At 41.3% G+C, this 17175-nt stretch overlaps 1 protein-coding gene across 4 annotated transcripts in view; it reads left to right on the top strand.

The window, feature by feature from the left end:
- The first annotated feature begins 4998 nt into the window (after positions 1 to 4998).
- Positions 4999 to 17175, top strand: part of tango6 (transport and golgi organization 6 homolog (Drosophila)) — a 31637-nt gene continuing 19460 nt past the window's right edge. Inside the window, exons 1-12 of one of the 4 annotated variants that reach the window (XM_054620620.1) lie at positions 4999 to 5188; positions 8033 to 8145; positions 8296 to 8685; positions 8811 to 8933; positions 9504 to 9663; positions 9745 to 9851; positions 10595 to 10757; positions 11465 to 11532; positions 12126 to 12238; positions 15646 to 15822; positions 16064 to 16190; positions 16514 to 16717. In XM_054620620.1, the coding sequence (XP_054476595.1) occupies positions 5128 to 5188; positions 8033 to 8145; positions 8296 to 8685; positions 8811 to 8933; positions 9504 to 9663; positions 9745 to 9851; positions 10595 to 10757; positions 11465 to 11532; positions 12126 to 12238; positions 15646 to 15822; positions 16064 to 16190; positions 16514 to 16717 (1806 nt within the window). In that variant the 5' untranslated portion in view covers positions 4999 to 5127. Of the gene's footprint in view, positions 5189 to 8032; positions 8686 to 8810; positions 8934 to 9503; positions 9664 to 9744; positions 9852 to 10594; positions 10758 to 11464; positions 11533 to 12125; positions 12239 to 15645; positions 15823 to 16063; positions 16191 to 16513; positions 16718 to 17175 lie in introns of all 4 variants that reach the window. The other 3 variants (XM_054620619.1, XM_054620618.1, XM_054620617.1) reach the window with 3 other exon arrangements.

The raw sequence follows: 17175 nt of genomic DNA, 5'->3' as shown, positions 1-17175 counted from the left end.
TTATACAGTTACGGTCATCCCATGGAGAGACAATGGAGACAGACAAGCCAACCAGAAAAGCAGTCATTCAATAGCAGGCAGCAAACCAGTCATTTAACCATGTAGCCACAGTCATTCAGGAAGCCACCAGTCAGTCAATCACTCTTTCAGTCCACCAGCCAGTTAATAAACCAGTCGTTTCATCATTCGGCCAGCAGCTAACTGAATGACCAAACAAGTCAGTATTTCAGTCAGTCAACAAACCCCATCGGTCAGTCAGCCAGCCTGCAAACTACTCAGGCAAAAGATCACCAGTGGACCAAGAACTAGGGTTAACATTTCAGCCAATCAGTGAGTCTGTTAGTCTACCAGCAATTTAACAAACCAGTGAGTCAGCCAATTAACATTTAAATATTTTACTCAATGGAACAACAAACCACTAAGACAAAAAAAACAGCTAGCAAACCAGTAATTCAGCAAATAAAACAATCACATATTTCAATAAACAAGTCAACCAGTACTTAACAGTCGCCATATACTGTAGAACCTTAAGAATGATTCTGTCATTCAGCGATTCAGCTATCCAGTCAGCAAGAATATCAAGCAAACAGTCAGTCAAAAGGTCACTTGTCGAACTAGAAGGTTAGGCAGTCCGTCAACCAGTTATATCAGCAAACGTTACAGTCAGTCAGTCTACCAGCCGTTAAGCACACCAGCCAGTCAGCCAATTAAACTTTGACATTGTTCAATCGCCCGAAGTTCTCCCACACAACTTCCCTTCTCCGTTCTCTACACTGGCTCCCTGTAAGAGCTCGCATCCAGTTTAAGACTCTGGTGCTAGCCTACAGGGCAGTGAAAGGAACAGCTCCTTCCTATCCCCAGGCCTTGGTCAAGCCCTACACCCCCGCCCGACCACTTCGCTCTGCTGCCTCGGGGCGATTGGTTGCCCCGTCGCTCAGAGGTCCCTGCGGCCGATCCACCCGGTCACAGCTTTTTTCTGTCCTGGCCCCACAGTGGTGGAATGAACTCCCCACTGACGTCAGGACAGCAGAGTCGCTACCCATCTTTCGGCGCAGGCTGAAAACTCACCTCTTCAAGAAGTACTACCCTGAGCCTTCCTCGTAGCACTTATTGCATTCGTATTAGTTGTTGCACTTATTGTATTCGTATCAGTTCGCTGCACTTATTGTATTCGTATTCGTTTACTGCACTTATCCTATTCGTAGTAGTTTGTAGCACTTATTGTATTCGTATTAGTCTGTTGCAATTATTGTTTTCGTAGTAATTTGCTTCTGCACTATACTTTTGCTCTGGTTTATGCTTTAAGATGCTTGTTTAAGAAAGGAGATGCACTTATGACTTCTGGTGACTAGTAGTTCTCTTGAATACCTATGTTGAATACACTTCCTGTAAGTCGCTTTGGATAAAAGCGTCTGCTAAATGACTGTAATGTAATGTAATGTAACATTGTTCACCAAGTGAACCAACAAACCAGTCAGTCATTATGTCAGCCAACTAACCAGCCAGCAAGCCAATTAGCCATTCAGCCAGCTTAAAAAAAAAAGATCACTCTTTCAGCCCACCAACCAGCCAACCAAGAACCAGTCATTCAGTTAGTCCACCATTGACTTATATCAGCTAACATACCAGTCAGTCAGTCAGCAAACTTCAACCAGTGATCTAAGAAATTAGCCTGCAACCAAGTTATTATATGATTTCATATTTCATAAAAAGGCTTAGAAATCACTGTTCTTTAGCAAAGGTTTCAGGAAGAATGAGTGCATCTCTGGGGGATTATGTTTAGCTGCAGATTTAGTGCTTAAGTGAGTATATATCCTGCAGTAAGACTGTGTATGTAGCATTGAGTCAAAATGAAATACAGTATGTGTGTTCACAGTCATGAAGGAACATGTCACCCAGTGCAACAGTTCGGCTCATTGATATGTTTTTAATGGAGCTTTGGCTGCACTGACAGTACCTGTCAGTAGGATCAATTCATTGTTGGTACCGGTCTTATCACAGGATTTGTTGACAATAACAAATCCTGCACGGTGCACGGTGGTGTGTCGGTGGTGTAGTGGTTAGCACTGTCGCCTCACAGCAAGAGGGTCCCGGGTTCAATTCCCGGGCTAGACAACCGTCTGTGTGGAGTTTGCATGTTCTCCCCGTGTCAGCGTGGGTTCTCTCCGGGTTCTCCGGCTTCCTCCCACAGTCAAAAGACATGCAGGTTAGGTTAATTGATGACTCTGAAAATTGCCCATAGGTGTGGATGTGAGCGGTTGTCTGTCTATATATGTCTGCCCTGTGACAGACTGGCGACCTGTCCAGGGTGTACCCTGCCTTCGCCCATTGACAGCTGGGATCGGCTCCAGCACCCCGCGACCCTTAACTGGATAAGCGGTTACGGAAGATGGATGGATGGAAGACTAATAAAGAGTATTGGCAGCCTTATAATTTAAAACAAGCAAAAAACACAGAGTAATACAGAGGGTGAAGAGCCAGGCAGAAGAGCAGAGACCACCACCGTGTAAACAGGCACCTTTTCTCAAAATATATATTTTGTTCAATGCGTATTAAAGCACCAATTTTGTAACATTCCTTTTCACCCTCTAGCAGAGATAGATGCCAACTTTAGTCCAGTGTTTGTAATCAGATCCCACAGCATCTAGAAACATTTAAATGGAGCGCTTATAGGGTAACACTACGTAGAGGCTTCTGTTGAAATCTGCACAGCTGTTAGCAGGTATGAGATGGGTTTTATTATGGGCTATAATGTTTTCTCTCATTATTGGTGTAACTTCAATCTTTAAATTTAAACTTTATTCTCATCCATTGAGGGTGCAGTCTTGGGGCGGTTGCAAATCCTTAACTCCGGTCTTCAATTTATCCACTTAGTTGTGCTAGAATGAGGCAAGTAAATTATTGTAAAATATTAAATGGATAAATAAAACTTATGAATAAAATCATGTCTGTTCTTTGTAGGGTGTTATGGATTTCCTGTCTGCTAATTGGGAGCATTACATGTTTCCCTATGGGGAAAGGTAAGACTACACTGGATAATGGAATGACTATTGGAAGGCTTTGATTTCCTCTAAACTGCTGAATAGCCTGACATGAAAACGCATTACTAAAGTAAATGCTTTGTCTTGCCCCAGAATATGGTGCAAACAGTGCTGATGCAAGCTTTGTGCGGCAGCCAATTTCTTCTGAGAATTGGTTCAGTGGACTGGGTGTGAGTTCGGACCCTGGAAGCAGCTCCCCTCTACCAAGTCGACCCTACCCAAGCTCAAACAAAGCTACTGGACTTCATGCTCCTCAAGATGGCATTTCCAGTGCTAGACCTGGCAGTTACAGCAGCTTTCCAGATGTTTACAGCAGCAGCATTACATTACATTACATTACAGTCATTTAGCAGACGCTTTTATCCAAAGCGACTTACAGGAAGTGTATTCAACATAGGTATTCAAGAGAACTACTAGTCACCAGAAGTCATAAGTGCATCTCCTTTCTTAAACAAGCATCTTAAAGCATAAACCAGAGCAAAAGTATAGTGCAGAGGCAAATTACTACGAAGACAATAAGTGCAACAAACTAATACGAATATAATAAGTGCTACAAACTACTACGAATAGGATAAGTGCAGTAAACGAATACGAATTCAATAAGTGCAGCGAACTGATACGAATACAGTAAGTGCAACAACTAATACGAATGCAATAAGTGCTACGAGGAAGGCTCAGGGTAGTGCTTCTTGAAGAGGTGAGTTTTAAGCCTGCGCCAGCACCAACACGGCTGCAGGTAATGTGTTTGACAGTAGTTAGACTAGTTTTAGAGATAGACCCTACAACAGTCCTGAGTTCAGTGCATATGGGGTTGTTGATGAAGGGTATGACAGCAGTGCTCCAGATGCTAGCTTGGGTAGTGCTGATGTAGGTGACAGCCTGAGCTCTGGATGGCTGATGGCTACAATGCCATTGACAAAATACCTGAGCCAGTCTTCAGTGACATGTCTGATCTGGAGCCAGTCTACTCTTTTAGCTCTGGTTCAAGCTACGAGCAAGGAAAAGCAGTATTTGGCCAAACCCTCTACTACCCAGGAGAGCCTTCCCAGGGCATGCCAGTACCCAGATGCATCTGCATAACTTCCAAGCAAAGTGGTCCTGCTAAAGCTCCAACCAAAGGTGTCTTCTAAAGTCCTCTCTGGTAAAAACCAATTTTACTCCATACCAGATTATAATGTTGAATGCTGATTAGTAAATATTTTAGATTCATAATGGCAGTCAGTGATGAAGCAGAATATTTATTTTGGTCATTACAGAAGACGAAAGTGAAAATTACAGCCCAATTTATTGAGTAATTTAAGGCTCCAGTAGGTTTTAAGTTACTCAAAGTTGAGAATCCCTGTTCTAAGGTGGATTTGTAAATTTATTTTATTTAGCATGGTGCCTGTATGACAGAATGTTCCTCCATATGTGTTTCTTTGTATGAATTTCTGGAAGATTATGGCTACATTTGTACTGTGCAGCTCTCTTGTATAAACATGAATCCCTAAATTATTTCCCTAGTACCTGGGGGGAAAAAACAGTAAAACTGGTTTATGCAACTCTGCACAAATATATTTTATTAGGGATTTGACTGTAAAGTCAAGTGTGACTTAAAATGAAATTTAGAAAAATAACAATATTTCACTATAACTTTATTAAAAGCAGAACTGTAAAAGCCTGCCATAAATGTAACTTTAGGATTTAATATAGATTTTTTTTATTATCAACAAAATATCACGGCAGCCATTTTACACAGCAGTAAGAAAAAGAAACGTATTATTTTAAACATTGGGCTTACATTATAGCAATAATACTGTTACCATCCACTTGTTATGCCAATTTCCATAATTCATCCAGTCTACTAGGGGCCTCAGGCGGACTTTCTGCAGACTTCCAGGGAGTCCAATTGGGGCGCACGCCTGACCTCAAATGTATGGGACGATGCGTGATGACGTATAACTTCAGCGCCATTTCGAAATGTTGTTATCACATGTCCATGGTTTGTAGCAGCCGATAGCCGCGTATTATATCGATGGCAAGAGTGCTGTAAGCCATACACAGACTTGTATGTTCCTGTAACGTCAGTTGTACCTGTGATAGCGGGATGACTCGGGTTACTCCAGAAATCCTCTCAGCGATAAATATTCTGACGAAACCTCTTGGGGGTAAGTGAATAACTTAGTATGACAGCCCGAGAAGGTAACGAAGGTAACAGTAACGTTAACTGTAACGTAAACTATTACGTTTAACCAACCACTTATGAGATACATAATGATAGGCCCAAGTATAGCATGGTAATGAAAGTATAACGTAGTCATTAGACACTCGTATCTCCGTCAAGTCAACCGACACTGACATTTTAGTGCACCTATATACAAACACTCATGGTAAACGCATTCAAACTGTCCAGGTCGGGAGCGAGCGATGGACTTTGTGAAGTTGGCGGAAAGGCCAACGTAAGACAACGTCCGGTTTTCAAAATGAGATGTCAACAAAGCGTATGTAAAAAAAAATATGTAGAAATAAGATTAATTGAATTATAGTCGCATTAAGAATGAAACCAGTTACCTGCATCTCGTGACTGATCAACATTTTTACTGTACCAATTGTATTTTATATTTAACAAAGTAATAACTCCTACATTTGTACCTTTCAAATAGGTAATTTCTTTCATTTTTAAGGTGCTATAGAAATATTTTCCTCAATAATTCCGGACAATAACTGATATGTGTTCAGGAAACCTCTGAATCCGCTCCAAGTAAAAATCAAACATTTCTGCTGTACCAATTAAGAGATGTTTCAAAGTAAAAGTCCTACATGCGTACCGAGAAATATCTAATAACTGAATATGTCATGCGCTTTAACGAGAGTTGTCTCAATTATACCAGAAAATGACTGATGCATTTGTGTTCAGGACTTTGACTCCACTCCAGTATGGGTGGAGTCAAAGATGTCCGGAAATGAAAAATATCAGTCATTGTCTGGAATTATTGAGAAAAAACTTTTTATAGCACCTAAAAATATTCAGAATTGACCTGTTTCTCTGGACAAAAGTGGGACATTTACTTTGAAAAGTCTCTCAATTTGTACAGTAAAAATGTTTGATTTTAAGTGAGGGTGTAGTCAGATCTCCTGAACACATGTGCTTTAGTCACTGTTTGGAATTATTGAGAAAAGTATTTTTATAGCATGTCTATAAATGTATAACATTCCTAAATGATCATTTTGAAGGTAGAAATGTAGGACTTTTACTCTGGAAAATCTCTTCAATGGTACAGTAAAAAAAAGTTGGTTTTCAGTATGGGTGGAGACAGAGCTGTCCTTTAAAGAAATGCATCAGGAGTTATTGAGAAAATACTTTTTATTGCACTTCAAATACTCAGAAATTACTTGTTTTGGATACAAATATAGGACATTTACTTTGAAAAATCTCTTTACAGGTACAGTAAAAAATGTTTGCTTTTCACGAAGGACGTAGTCAGGGATGACTTGAACACATCTGCAATAGTCATTAGCTGTGTCCCAATCCAGCGGCTGCATCCTTCGGAGGGTGTATTTGTAGACCGATTGCATCACAGCGGCCGCAACAAGGCTGCAGCCTTCGCGGTTGGGACACAGCTATTGTCTGGAATTATTGAGAAAATACTTTTTATAGCACCTCAAATAATCAGTTATTTGATATTTCTCGGTACAAATGTAGGTCTTTTACTTTGAAATATCTCTTAACTTGTACAGTAAAACTGTCAGATTGTATCCATTCAGTTATCTTTACAGACCCCCCTTTTGATTCAAAGAATAAAGACATTTCAAACACACTTTAGTTGCATTTCCCTGTAAGTCACGAGATGCAGGTAACTGGTTTCATTCTTAATGTGACTATAACTCAATTAATCTTATTTACATACATTTGTACATAGGCTTTGTTGACATCTTATTTTGAAAACCTAAACTTGTCTCACGTCGATCCCTCCGCTAACTTCACAAAGTCCATCGCTGCCCCCGATCTGGGCCGTTTGAATGTGTTTACTATAAGTGTTAGTATATAACGCTAGGTGCCCTAAAATTTCAGTGTCGGCTGAATTGACCACGAGTGTCTAATGACACTCGTATCTCCAGGACGTCATTTATGCTTTTCTAAGCTGATCTCTGATAAGGTTGCATTGTATAAAACCAACCGTTTTTAAATTGACAGGACAACATAAGTTCAGTTACGTTGGACAACATAAGTTCAGTTACATTATGATGCGTTCAGGCTCTGTTAGGTGACTGAGTATTGAGCAAAGGACATTTATAACGTTTTCCTGATGTGTTCAAATTGAATCTCGTAAAGTATGTAGTGTTGGTTAGAAGATTTAATAAATCCAGTTGTTTTAAGGAGATGTATTCACAACAACATAAATCGATATTAGAGAGGAACTATGAGCCGAGTACACTAGCTCTAAGCAGCTATGACAAGATTTGTTTTAATACATAAAAATACAACCTTTCATTTCCTTATCATTTGAATTTTGAGCTTTTATGAAAAATAACAACACTATACATTACTAAGACAAATGAAATGATAACATTTAGATTTTCTATGGTTTACTGACTTCAGAGCAGTGGAAATTATTTTTGGGACGGCGACAAAAACAAAGTCTGGTTTCTTGTAGACCAGCTGCTGTAATCAACAACAAGGGGATCTGTTTCTGCCAATATGGATCGGCAATTAGTATTGGCGGCAAAGAAAAGGGATCAGGGATCTAAAAGTTATATTTGCTCCCTTTTTGTCTTTTGAACCGATCCGATGTGTGATTCGAACTGTCAGTTTTATGATCCGTTGCATCACTAATGTTAATTATTTGTTACTGCAATTTGTCTGTAACATTTTCGCTGATGGTGCGTGCGATGTTGTTAGGTGACAGTTACACTGAACATACAGTGTGACACTGGAAAACCGTCAACATACAATCAACAATCTTGTACAGAATTAGTCACACACAACCCGCAATGCTCTGTGTTGTCTCTAGAAGCATCTGTGCGTGATGCTCATTTGTCACACCAAGAGGCTCTCCTGGCAGTGCTACGGGCCAACAGAGCCCTTCTCAGTGAGCGGCTTCAGAGTGAGACCAGCTTTGAGGAGGTGAGGAGGCTGAGGGAGGAGGTGATGGCGGCAGCAGACTGGTTTGCCAGCGACACAGAAGACACCACATGGGGTTTTGTCCAGGAGTGTCTCCTACTGCTCCTAACCTTAGTGCGACACCTGTCAGCTGAACTGGAACTTTTCCAGCAGATCCCCACGCTGTCTGCAGCTAGACAACGCACCCCTGAGATGGCGCCACCTCTACCTCCTGATGTCCTCAGTGTCTCCCAGCAGCAGACCCTCGGAGCGGCACTTCAGTTTGTGGTTTCTCTGGGGCTCTGCCCATACTTGGCCGCTGGAGTGGGTGTGTCATTGTGTCGCAGGTCATCGTTTGGAGCCATGGTGGACAAACTTGTTTGCGGCGGGGCAGTGCAAGGAGCTGGACGCTGCCTTTTGACCACCACGAACGTTCTATTGCAGTTGGCAGAGCTGTCATCTCTCGCCACATTGGTGTTCACACGGCATCTGGGGGATGTGTTGGCGGCATTGTGCCAGCTTGGCTACCAGCCACGCGGCACAGAGGGACGCGGCACAGAGGAGGTGAGGGTAACGTGTCAGGATATGACAAGGTTTTATGACAAGGTTTTATTGAGACAAATAAAAGGCAACTATTTTTGTTTCTTTTTTTTTATTTTATTTTTTTGTCTTTCTTGAAAACTTTTTAGGTGCAGGAGCTCAGTGCTGAGGAACGTCAAACTTGCAAGGAAGCCCTCAAAAGCCTCCTAGGAAAGGTCTACCAGCCAATGATTATCAAGGAGCTGCTGATCCTCCAAGGTGGACCCAAACAGGTGTGCATGTCTATGTTTGGTGTGTGTGGGGGGTGAGGTTGATTGATGAATATTTTAAATGATTATATTGTGAGCAAAAAAAGTTGAATTTCAAAAGGGTACAGCAGTTTTGAGTTTTTAAATCATTTCATCAAACCACTATAAGATGTGACATTTAATTTCATTGGATTTTTTTCTGGTGATCTGTTATTTAAGTTGCCCCATGGAGTTTTCTTGCAAACAAACAAAAGTAACCTTTCGAACATTTTACGCACAGTCCGGGATTGATCATGGGGGGCTTTGGCTAAGAGATGGAGCTGGTCAACTTTGGCATAAGTGTGTATTGAACATTTGCATTGCTAAATAGCACTAATAGTCTTCAGAAACTCAAGGTTCATCTCATATTGAGTTTTTATTATTTGATTTTGGTAAGCCTTCGTGTTTGTTTATCACATTAAACAAACATGTTTCCTAATTTACATGAACCAGAATAAAAGGGACATTTTTATTTTCAGATTTCCCAGTTTAGGTGTTTGTGAGGCTCACAGGTCTGAGAGGCTTTGATTTGTTAAGTACGGTCCCTCCTTCTAGTCTGGTGCAGTGGGAAGCTCCGGTGCTTCCAGCAGCAGGGCAGCTCTGGGATCAGCTCCCACCTGGCTAAAGCGTCTTTGTGGTCAACTGCTGTCTGAGCGCCTGATGCAGCCTAACGGCGTCCAGGCTGTAGTCAGAGCCATCTTGGAGGGAGGAACAGGTGAGTGGGTGGGGAGTTAATGATAAGAGGAACTTCTACTTGATGAATCCAAATCTAAGTGACCCTGTGTCTGTCCTCTAGGGGGCGAGTCAGACTGGAGGAAATGTGACTGTGTGGCCAAGATCCTGGTGACCTGCCCTCAACAGTCTGCCTCAGCGGACACCTACTACAGACAAGTGTGTCACCAGGTCAGTTCAACGCTTGCACACACATACACACTCTGGAATGCACACTTAACTCGGTATGTCAACATGCCCTGAAGAAAGCAGAAGCCAGAGAGTTCCAATCACACAGGGTATCTTTATGCTGTCAGGCTTAACTAACACTAACAACTAAGCAGTCACACAGCGGTGGTTATCAACTAAATAAAACTACCCAGGGTTCCTCAATCGGGCTATGCCAAGTTCACATAAAAGGGGAGGTGTCTACTGGATGTGACCAATCGCTGACATGGACAAGTCTTCTCAAGATCATCATTTTGTCAAAACAATGTGAATTATGGAAAAAGAATACTTCTATCTTTCTATCAGGAAATGTTTTCAACAAAACTTCCTCTTGGGCACAAAATATCATCCTGCTTTCTTCCCTTTTTCCCTTCCTTTATTGGTGAAATTTTGTGACAAAATGAAATACATCGTGACCTATACATAATAGACTGTGGTAGCAGACAGACAATCACATAAAGCGGTTATGATGATATCGGTTAATTTAGTGCACTATAAGGGTCAAATGATGCCAAACGGCCGCTTTCATGCGGGCGAGCACAGAATACCTGATGAACAAAGACAGTTGTCTATTGTAGATATCCATCACTGTTTACAGACACACTTTCTGGTTCCTCTTTACCTGTTGTACTTCTGTAGACCCCGATGAGTGCGTGTTTGGACTTCATAAGAGTTAGCTCATTTAAGTTGTATTTGTTGTTGTTTAGATCCTTGACCTCCTGCACTTTAAGGACCAGCTGACAGCCCAGCAGCATCAACGTGTGGCCACCAGGGCAGTGCTCTTCATGGTGCAGGAGAAGCCCAGCTTTGCCCAGCAGTACTTGCTCACTCCTCTACTTCAACCTCTCCACCGCTGCACCACCGCTTCCAGTCAGTAACATGGCAATCATATGCATGTGTGTTGGATGTCACATTCAAAGTCGAGCTAGTATTAGTAAAAACAGAAAGGAGTTGCGTTTGGTTCCAGAGATTACAGTTGCCCTTCATCTTCCAGTGTTTGGTTAATAATATTAGTTATTAATACTCCACCACAGATATGACTTTAGGAAATCATTATCAAGATCAGCACCTCTGTGACCTCATAGCTGGCTACGGCTATGCTTATGTTTTAGGCTTCAGGACTATCCCCTCAACATTGCATGCATTTTAAACTCCTTTCACAACAAGATTCACACACATTTCCTGCAAAGTGTCATGTTCTCTTTATCGGAGGGTGGAGATGTTGATGAAGCACAGAAATTAGTCTTGAGCACCACATCTAGTGTGTATTATGCAGTTGTGCTTGGATGTTTTTGTCTGTACAAACTTCAAGCAAGCATTTCATTTATTCGTTAGACCAGAGAGATCCTTTTTGTGGCCATGCCTAAATGAGACAGAAGCTTAGTCATGAAAACATATTCCAGATAGCGGTCCCGTTTCTTGTTTTGGAACAGCTGGTTTTCACACCTGATGCAATCCAATCCCTTGTGCTGTACACCGTGTTCACTCCAATCAAATTAACTGGACTTTGGGGTCAAGTTGGATGATAAGTCAGACACCAACGGGGCTGAACACTGGTGCGTATGTGTGTTTTCCAGACGACGGTCATTTCCAAGCTGCTGTGGAGGAATGGGAGCTGACACAATGTGTGAATGACGTGTACAAGGTGAGGACCACTAAACACTACAAAGGCATGATTCAAATTCAGTGTAATGATCACAGCTCATTGGTAAGGTGTCATTGACTTTGGGTAGTCAAAGAGACCATATGCAAAGAGAGTGTACCCACAATGTCCATTTCAATATTGTCATTTCCTTGACAATATTCATAAAAAATAATACAATATAATTAGTTCCATAGTGACATTGAGTGATGTTTGCTAAAATATGCAAGAATCCAATCCATGCGCTTCAATTCAATACAATTTAATTTATTTTTTATAGCCCAAATTTGCCTAAGAGGGCTTTACAATCTGTACACATACGACATCCTCTGTCCTGAAGGGCTCTGCATGGTGTCATAATGATTAGTAAAACTGTGGCTCAATGATATTTACTGGATTCTGCAAGAATACAGCAGGTTGTTCATAATTTGTTGATTAAGTTAAATCAGACAGAAAATCACAAATCTGCTGAATAATGATGCTCTTATGGATGTAGATGGCCTTATTTATTATAGTGTATGTAGTAACAGCTGCATGTAATCCTTATTATGCCTCTCTCACATTGTCTTTGCTATCGTGTCTCTTGCTGCCGTCAGATCTGGGTGGTTGGAAACAGTCCGTCTGCTTCTCTTCTAGAAGCTCTAGAACAAGTTCTTCCTGTCATCTTCACACTCTTCTGTTTCACCAAGCAGAATGTCTCCCACCTACGGTAATGTTTTCTCTGTTTTATATTAGCTGGTTACTCTGTACCGTGGTTTAACCCATTTCAAGTAAATGTAGATCTGCTTTTATCGTCACACATTGTTCATAGCACAGAACACAGTGACATTTAGCCTCTGCATTCAACCCATCCTAGTTAACATACCTTCAAATGTCACTTGGGTCCAGTTAGATGTTGCTGCTGTGCTTACTGTTCAATACCTCTAACAACACGCTGTCCACCCGTGGCATGTAGGCTACAGCGCAACTGTTTTGACTCATCCTGCCAGCTGAAGTCAGTCAAACGCACACATGCCTTTCCAGCTGGAAGAGAAACTATTTACTCTACATTTAGAATCTGTACATTCTTTTTGTACTACAGAGAGGGGTTGTTGAGTTATTCAATTCAGTTTATTTTGTATAGCCCAGAATCACAAATTACAAATTTGCCTCAGAGGGCTTTACAATCTGTGCACATGCGACATCCTCTGTCCTTCCCTCACATCGGCACAGGAAAAACTCCCCTAAAAAACCCTTTAACAGGGAGAAAAAAGGAAGAAACCTATGGGAGAACGACAGAGGAGGGATCCTTCTCCCAGGATGGACAGAATGCAATAGATGTCATGTGTACAGAATGAGCAGCATAACAGTTCTTATTTTATTTTTATAAGTTATGTAATTCATCACAGTGAATGTCTTAGTGCAGTCAACTGATTCTTTAATTATGACTACAAAAGCTATTAAAAACACATCAATGAGCCACAAAACTACAGTGGCCAGTTATTTAAGAAAACAACTGATCTTTATTAAAAATAAAATATCAAGATAGAAATGAAAGCCATTTTCGCACCAGGAAGTCTGAACCAAGGTCTGAACCAAGACTTGCGTTGTTTTTTTACAATGTGTATCATTGAATCCAGATAGTTTTGTTTCAAATTGCAATTAATGCAAACACACTTAAGAACTGTACAGGACACAATAACGTCTTGTCATCAAATACACAGAGCTGCGGCGCTTCCATTCTCTATTATACTATGTTTTTTATTATCTCAGAAAATAATTGAAAAGTGTGACTTTAAACAGGGCCTATTATGCTCTTTTTCAGGTGCATATTTTTATCTCGAGTTACAGTTACAACATGTTTACATGCGTTAATGCTCATAATCCGCCTTGTTTTTCCTCATCCTTGCTGTCCTGCAGCACCTCTTCTCACCCTTTCTCTGAAACGCTCCGTTGTAGCGCTTGCTCCTCCGGAAATCAAAGTCTGCCCTGATTGGTCAGCTAGCCTGCTCTGTTGCGATAGGCGATTGGTCCTCACAGTGAAAAGTCACAACCTACAATAAACCTACAATAAAAGAATGCAAAGTCAAAGGTTTACAAGAATGTCAGCCCGAAATATGAAATTTTGGAGTTTTCTTGAAACTGTAGTGCTCTGTATTCCCCATAGTCCCCATAAGAGTATTTCACAAGTCTACAATGTTAGCAAGTACTATATCTAAAAATGAAACACATTATGCACATTAAATGTATAACATACCTTAGCTTCTCAGGTGAGTATCCCTTAGAGTACCCCCCCGACAGCTGAGTGCCAACAGATACCATCCTTTGAGAAGTCTGTGTGCCCTCTGAGACTGTTTGTGGATGGTCTGTTCTCGGTACCGGGTCCCTCTGTGATGTACTCTAAAAGACAGAGACAAACTTATTCATTCAAACTAATTTGCATCAGATGAAAACAGTCAACATCTATCAAGCTAAACAGTCATGTCAAACATCAGCAGACAACAAATATGTATGTAAGCACAAAGACTCACAAAATTATTTTATGACACAAATACGCCCCGGCTGTTTAGCTATGAGTAAAATTTACATTGTTCATCTTATGCTGGGATGTGTCTAGTTGACCTATTGTTGGCAGTTTAATGAAAGGAGCCCAGTGGCTCAGAGCAGAAACAGTGGGGTAACAGTCACGAAAATAGCTACAAAGTTAGTCAAACCAAAGTGGATAGTGGCAGAAACATTACAGCTTGTAATCACAAACCTACCTCCTCACTTGAACACTATTCACGATGGACATATTAAGTCCTCATATTCTACACAGTGTTAGCAGTGGAGCTAAAGCTGATTAGCAGAACCATTAGAACACAATAACGTTAGCTGCCAACGTTAGCCGAGGCTATAGCTGAGCACTGTGTTAACATTTGAACCCCAGCTAGTAATGTTAGCTACCTTTATTGCGTTAAACATTAATCGTCCACAAATAATAAATCTACTTACAGGTTGTGATCCTGAACCGCCATCATCTTTCAGCAGTAAGCGTTTCGAAAATCCAGCCGTGAACTGTGTCCAGTTTTGAAAGTTGTCCTCGGTAAAATGCATTAAAAAATGAAGTTTAGCCACTTATTCTTCAAGTCCTCTTCCTTTGGGGGTTCAAACAAAGAACATTTCCTTTCTCAGAGCATGAGGGCAGCTAAACAAACTCTTCCTCCGGAGCTCCAGCGCCGTCTCTCTGTAGCTTTGTTTGAGCGTGGGCCAAACTAGCGGAGGTTTATGCAAATTATTTCCGTAACTTCATGAGGTCATAAAGTTACATAAAGAAGTGAAGGAGAGAATTCAATGGAGTCGTTTCAGGCGGCTCAGGAGCAGTGATTCTGAGGGGGAGGGTAACTCCTTTTCAGGCTTGGACTTCAGGTTTTATACTCTACGGACCTTTTACATGTACAAAAAAAAATAAAAATATATATATATATTTTTTTTAAAAAAAACACACTTAAGAAGAGGGGGAAAAGTGGAAACGCATAATAGGGTCCCTTTAAAGTCGTTGGATCAGATGTCCAATAAACATTCATTGTATAAATTGAATAAATGTTTGATCCAGAACAAGAGCACCTCTTTTTGTCGGACCAGGGTTCGGCTTTTTGGTCAGGAACGTGTTTCAGGGAGTTTTCACACCTGTTTTTGTCTTGGGTAAAATGTAAAGTCTGAAAGTGCAGACCTAATGAGACGGGTGTGAAAGTGCCCTTAGTTTTCAATGAGAATCAATTGGCTTGCGAGTTCCACAGACAAGGCAGGGTATTTAAAGTATTGAGAGAAAAACTAACACAATGTTGTTTTGGGTTTGTTGCCAATTAAAGAAAAATAGAGCCGTTCTTATCTTTTAAAGTCTCTCCATGTCGGAGACAAATCAGTCCTGGCTTGAAACTTCATTATCTCATGTCATGATAATGCAAAAAAAAAACGTACAAAAACACCATGATTGGTGACCTACATTGCGTAGGTCTTTTTAGCCTCTAGCCAAAAGGCTGCCTGCCAGAAAGTCATTTAAATGTGTTATGTGGAAAATAGTCCACAGAAATGTAAAGTACACATGAATCGTAGTGAATCTGCTCTAAAGTACTACTCTGTGGATGTGCTCCACAGCGCCCCCTGTCAGGAGATCTTGCTGTGGTACCTGAGCCACGCTGAGACGTCTGCAGCCCTGTCAGCACTGAGGCAGCTTTCAGCTCTACAGGTACAGAAGAACGAGGTGGCAGCAGATTTCCACTTCACCCCGGGCAGTGACGGAGGAGCCAGACTCAGCTCCAGGGCGAGATGCAGGTGAATGACGCACAGAAACACATGGTGGACATGTTGTCCTCAACCCTAAGATAGGACAAGCAGGACAAAAAAACATGATGCAGAATGGGACGGTTCTTTTCAAGATGTTTTGGACCAATCAGCAAAAGGAAAAAGAGACCATTTATCACACTCCACCTTCAAAGAAATGATGACTGTTCGTATCACCTGCCTCTCTTCATTTCTCGGTGTCAGCCCCCACCTCTCTCTTGTTGTCTCCCAGTGAGGAGGACGATGCTCTGTATGAGAAGCTGTCCGGAGAGCAGTGGAGGCTGGACTGTCTGATGCAACTGTTGGCTGAACTCAAAGACTGTGACCTGCCTGGAGACTTCTTCCTTGACCTGCTGCAGGTAAGGCGCGCACACACACACACACACACACACACACACACACACACACACACACACACACACACACACACACACACACACACACACACACACCTATAAAACATGATTTAATCCGGTGTGATATATATCCCATTGTATTTAGTTTTCCTAAGACTGTGGAAGGGAAGTCCGTTCACATCTGTGGCCATTTTGAGGTCTTAGCATGTGTAGATTGTATTCTATTGTACAGTGCTTCAGGTATTTGTTTTTTCACTTGGTGTTGAAGGAAACCTCAGTCAACAGTCCATCATTTTACCTACTCATTTTACTTATTTCTCATGCAGGAGATGGCCAGCTGGGCAGATACAGCAGATGAAGACAATGAAGAGGAACCGGAGTTGGACCTGTCAGCTATGACACTTGTGGAGGTGGAGCAGAGGCTGCTGGCTCCATCTACGAGGCGAGGCCAGAGACTCGCTTTGCTCCAGGTGTTGGCTTTGATGGTTGATTGTCTGCAGCATACTGTGCTGCTGAGAAAAACCTCACAGGTCAGTGGAGAGATATGCAGAAGGAGGAACAGAAATGCTAAATTGTGTTTTTGCATTAACTGTAACTAGCTGTAGTTGGGTTCAAATCACAAAGTCGTTGAGTTTTGGGGATCTGCAACTCAGATCATCCCAATTGGGTTACAACTAACCATTTACTCCTTTAATACCAACCTACTCTGAGAGCCACAGCTAAAAGCAATACCTAGTTGGAGTGTGAATCTCTAGGCACTTAACGATTCGATTCCAATTCAGAGGAATGCGATTCAATTATAAAACAATTATCGATAAATTTTGATGCATCAACATTTTTGGATTCAATTATTTATTTTTTTCTCACTGTCACAATCTGGTATTTTTCAAACACTTCATATTTGTAATGATTCATAAGTTAAAAACAGATACATTTACTTCCAATATCTTTCAATATAAGTAACAAATAAAAGAGATGTGTGAACTGG

This window comes from Anoplopoma fimbria, chromosome 19, assembly GCF_027596085.1.
Source record: "Anoplopoma fimbria isolate UVic2021 breed Golden Eagle Sablefish chromosome 19, Afim_UVic_2022, whole genome shotgun sequence".
Lineage (NCBI taxonomy): Eukaryota > Metazoa > Chordata > Actinopteri > Perciformes > Anoplopomatidae > Anoplopoma > Anoplopoma fimbria.
Note: the sequence above shows the minus strand (reverse complement) of the source record. Positions and strands in the feature narration are given on the sequence as shown.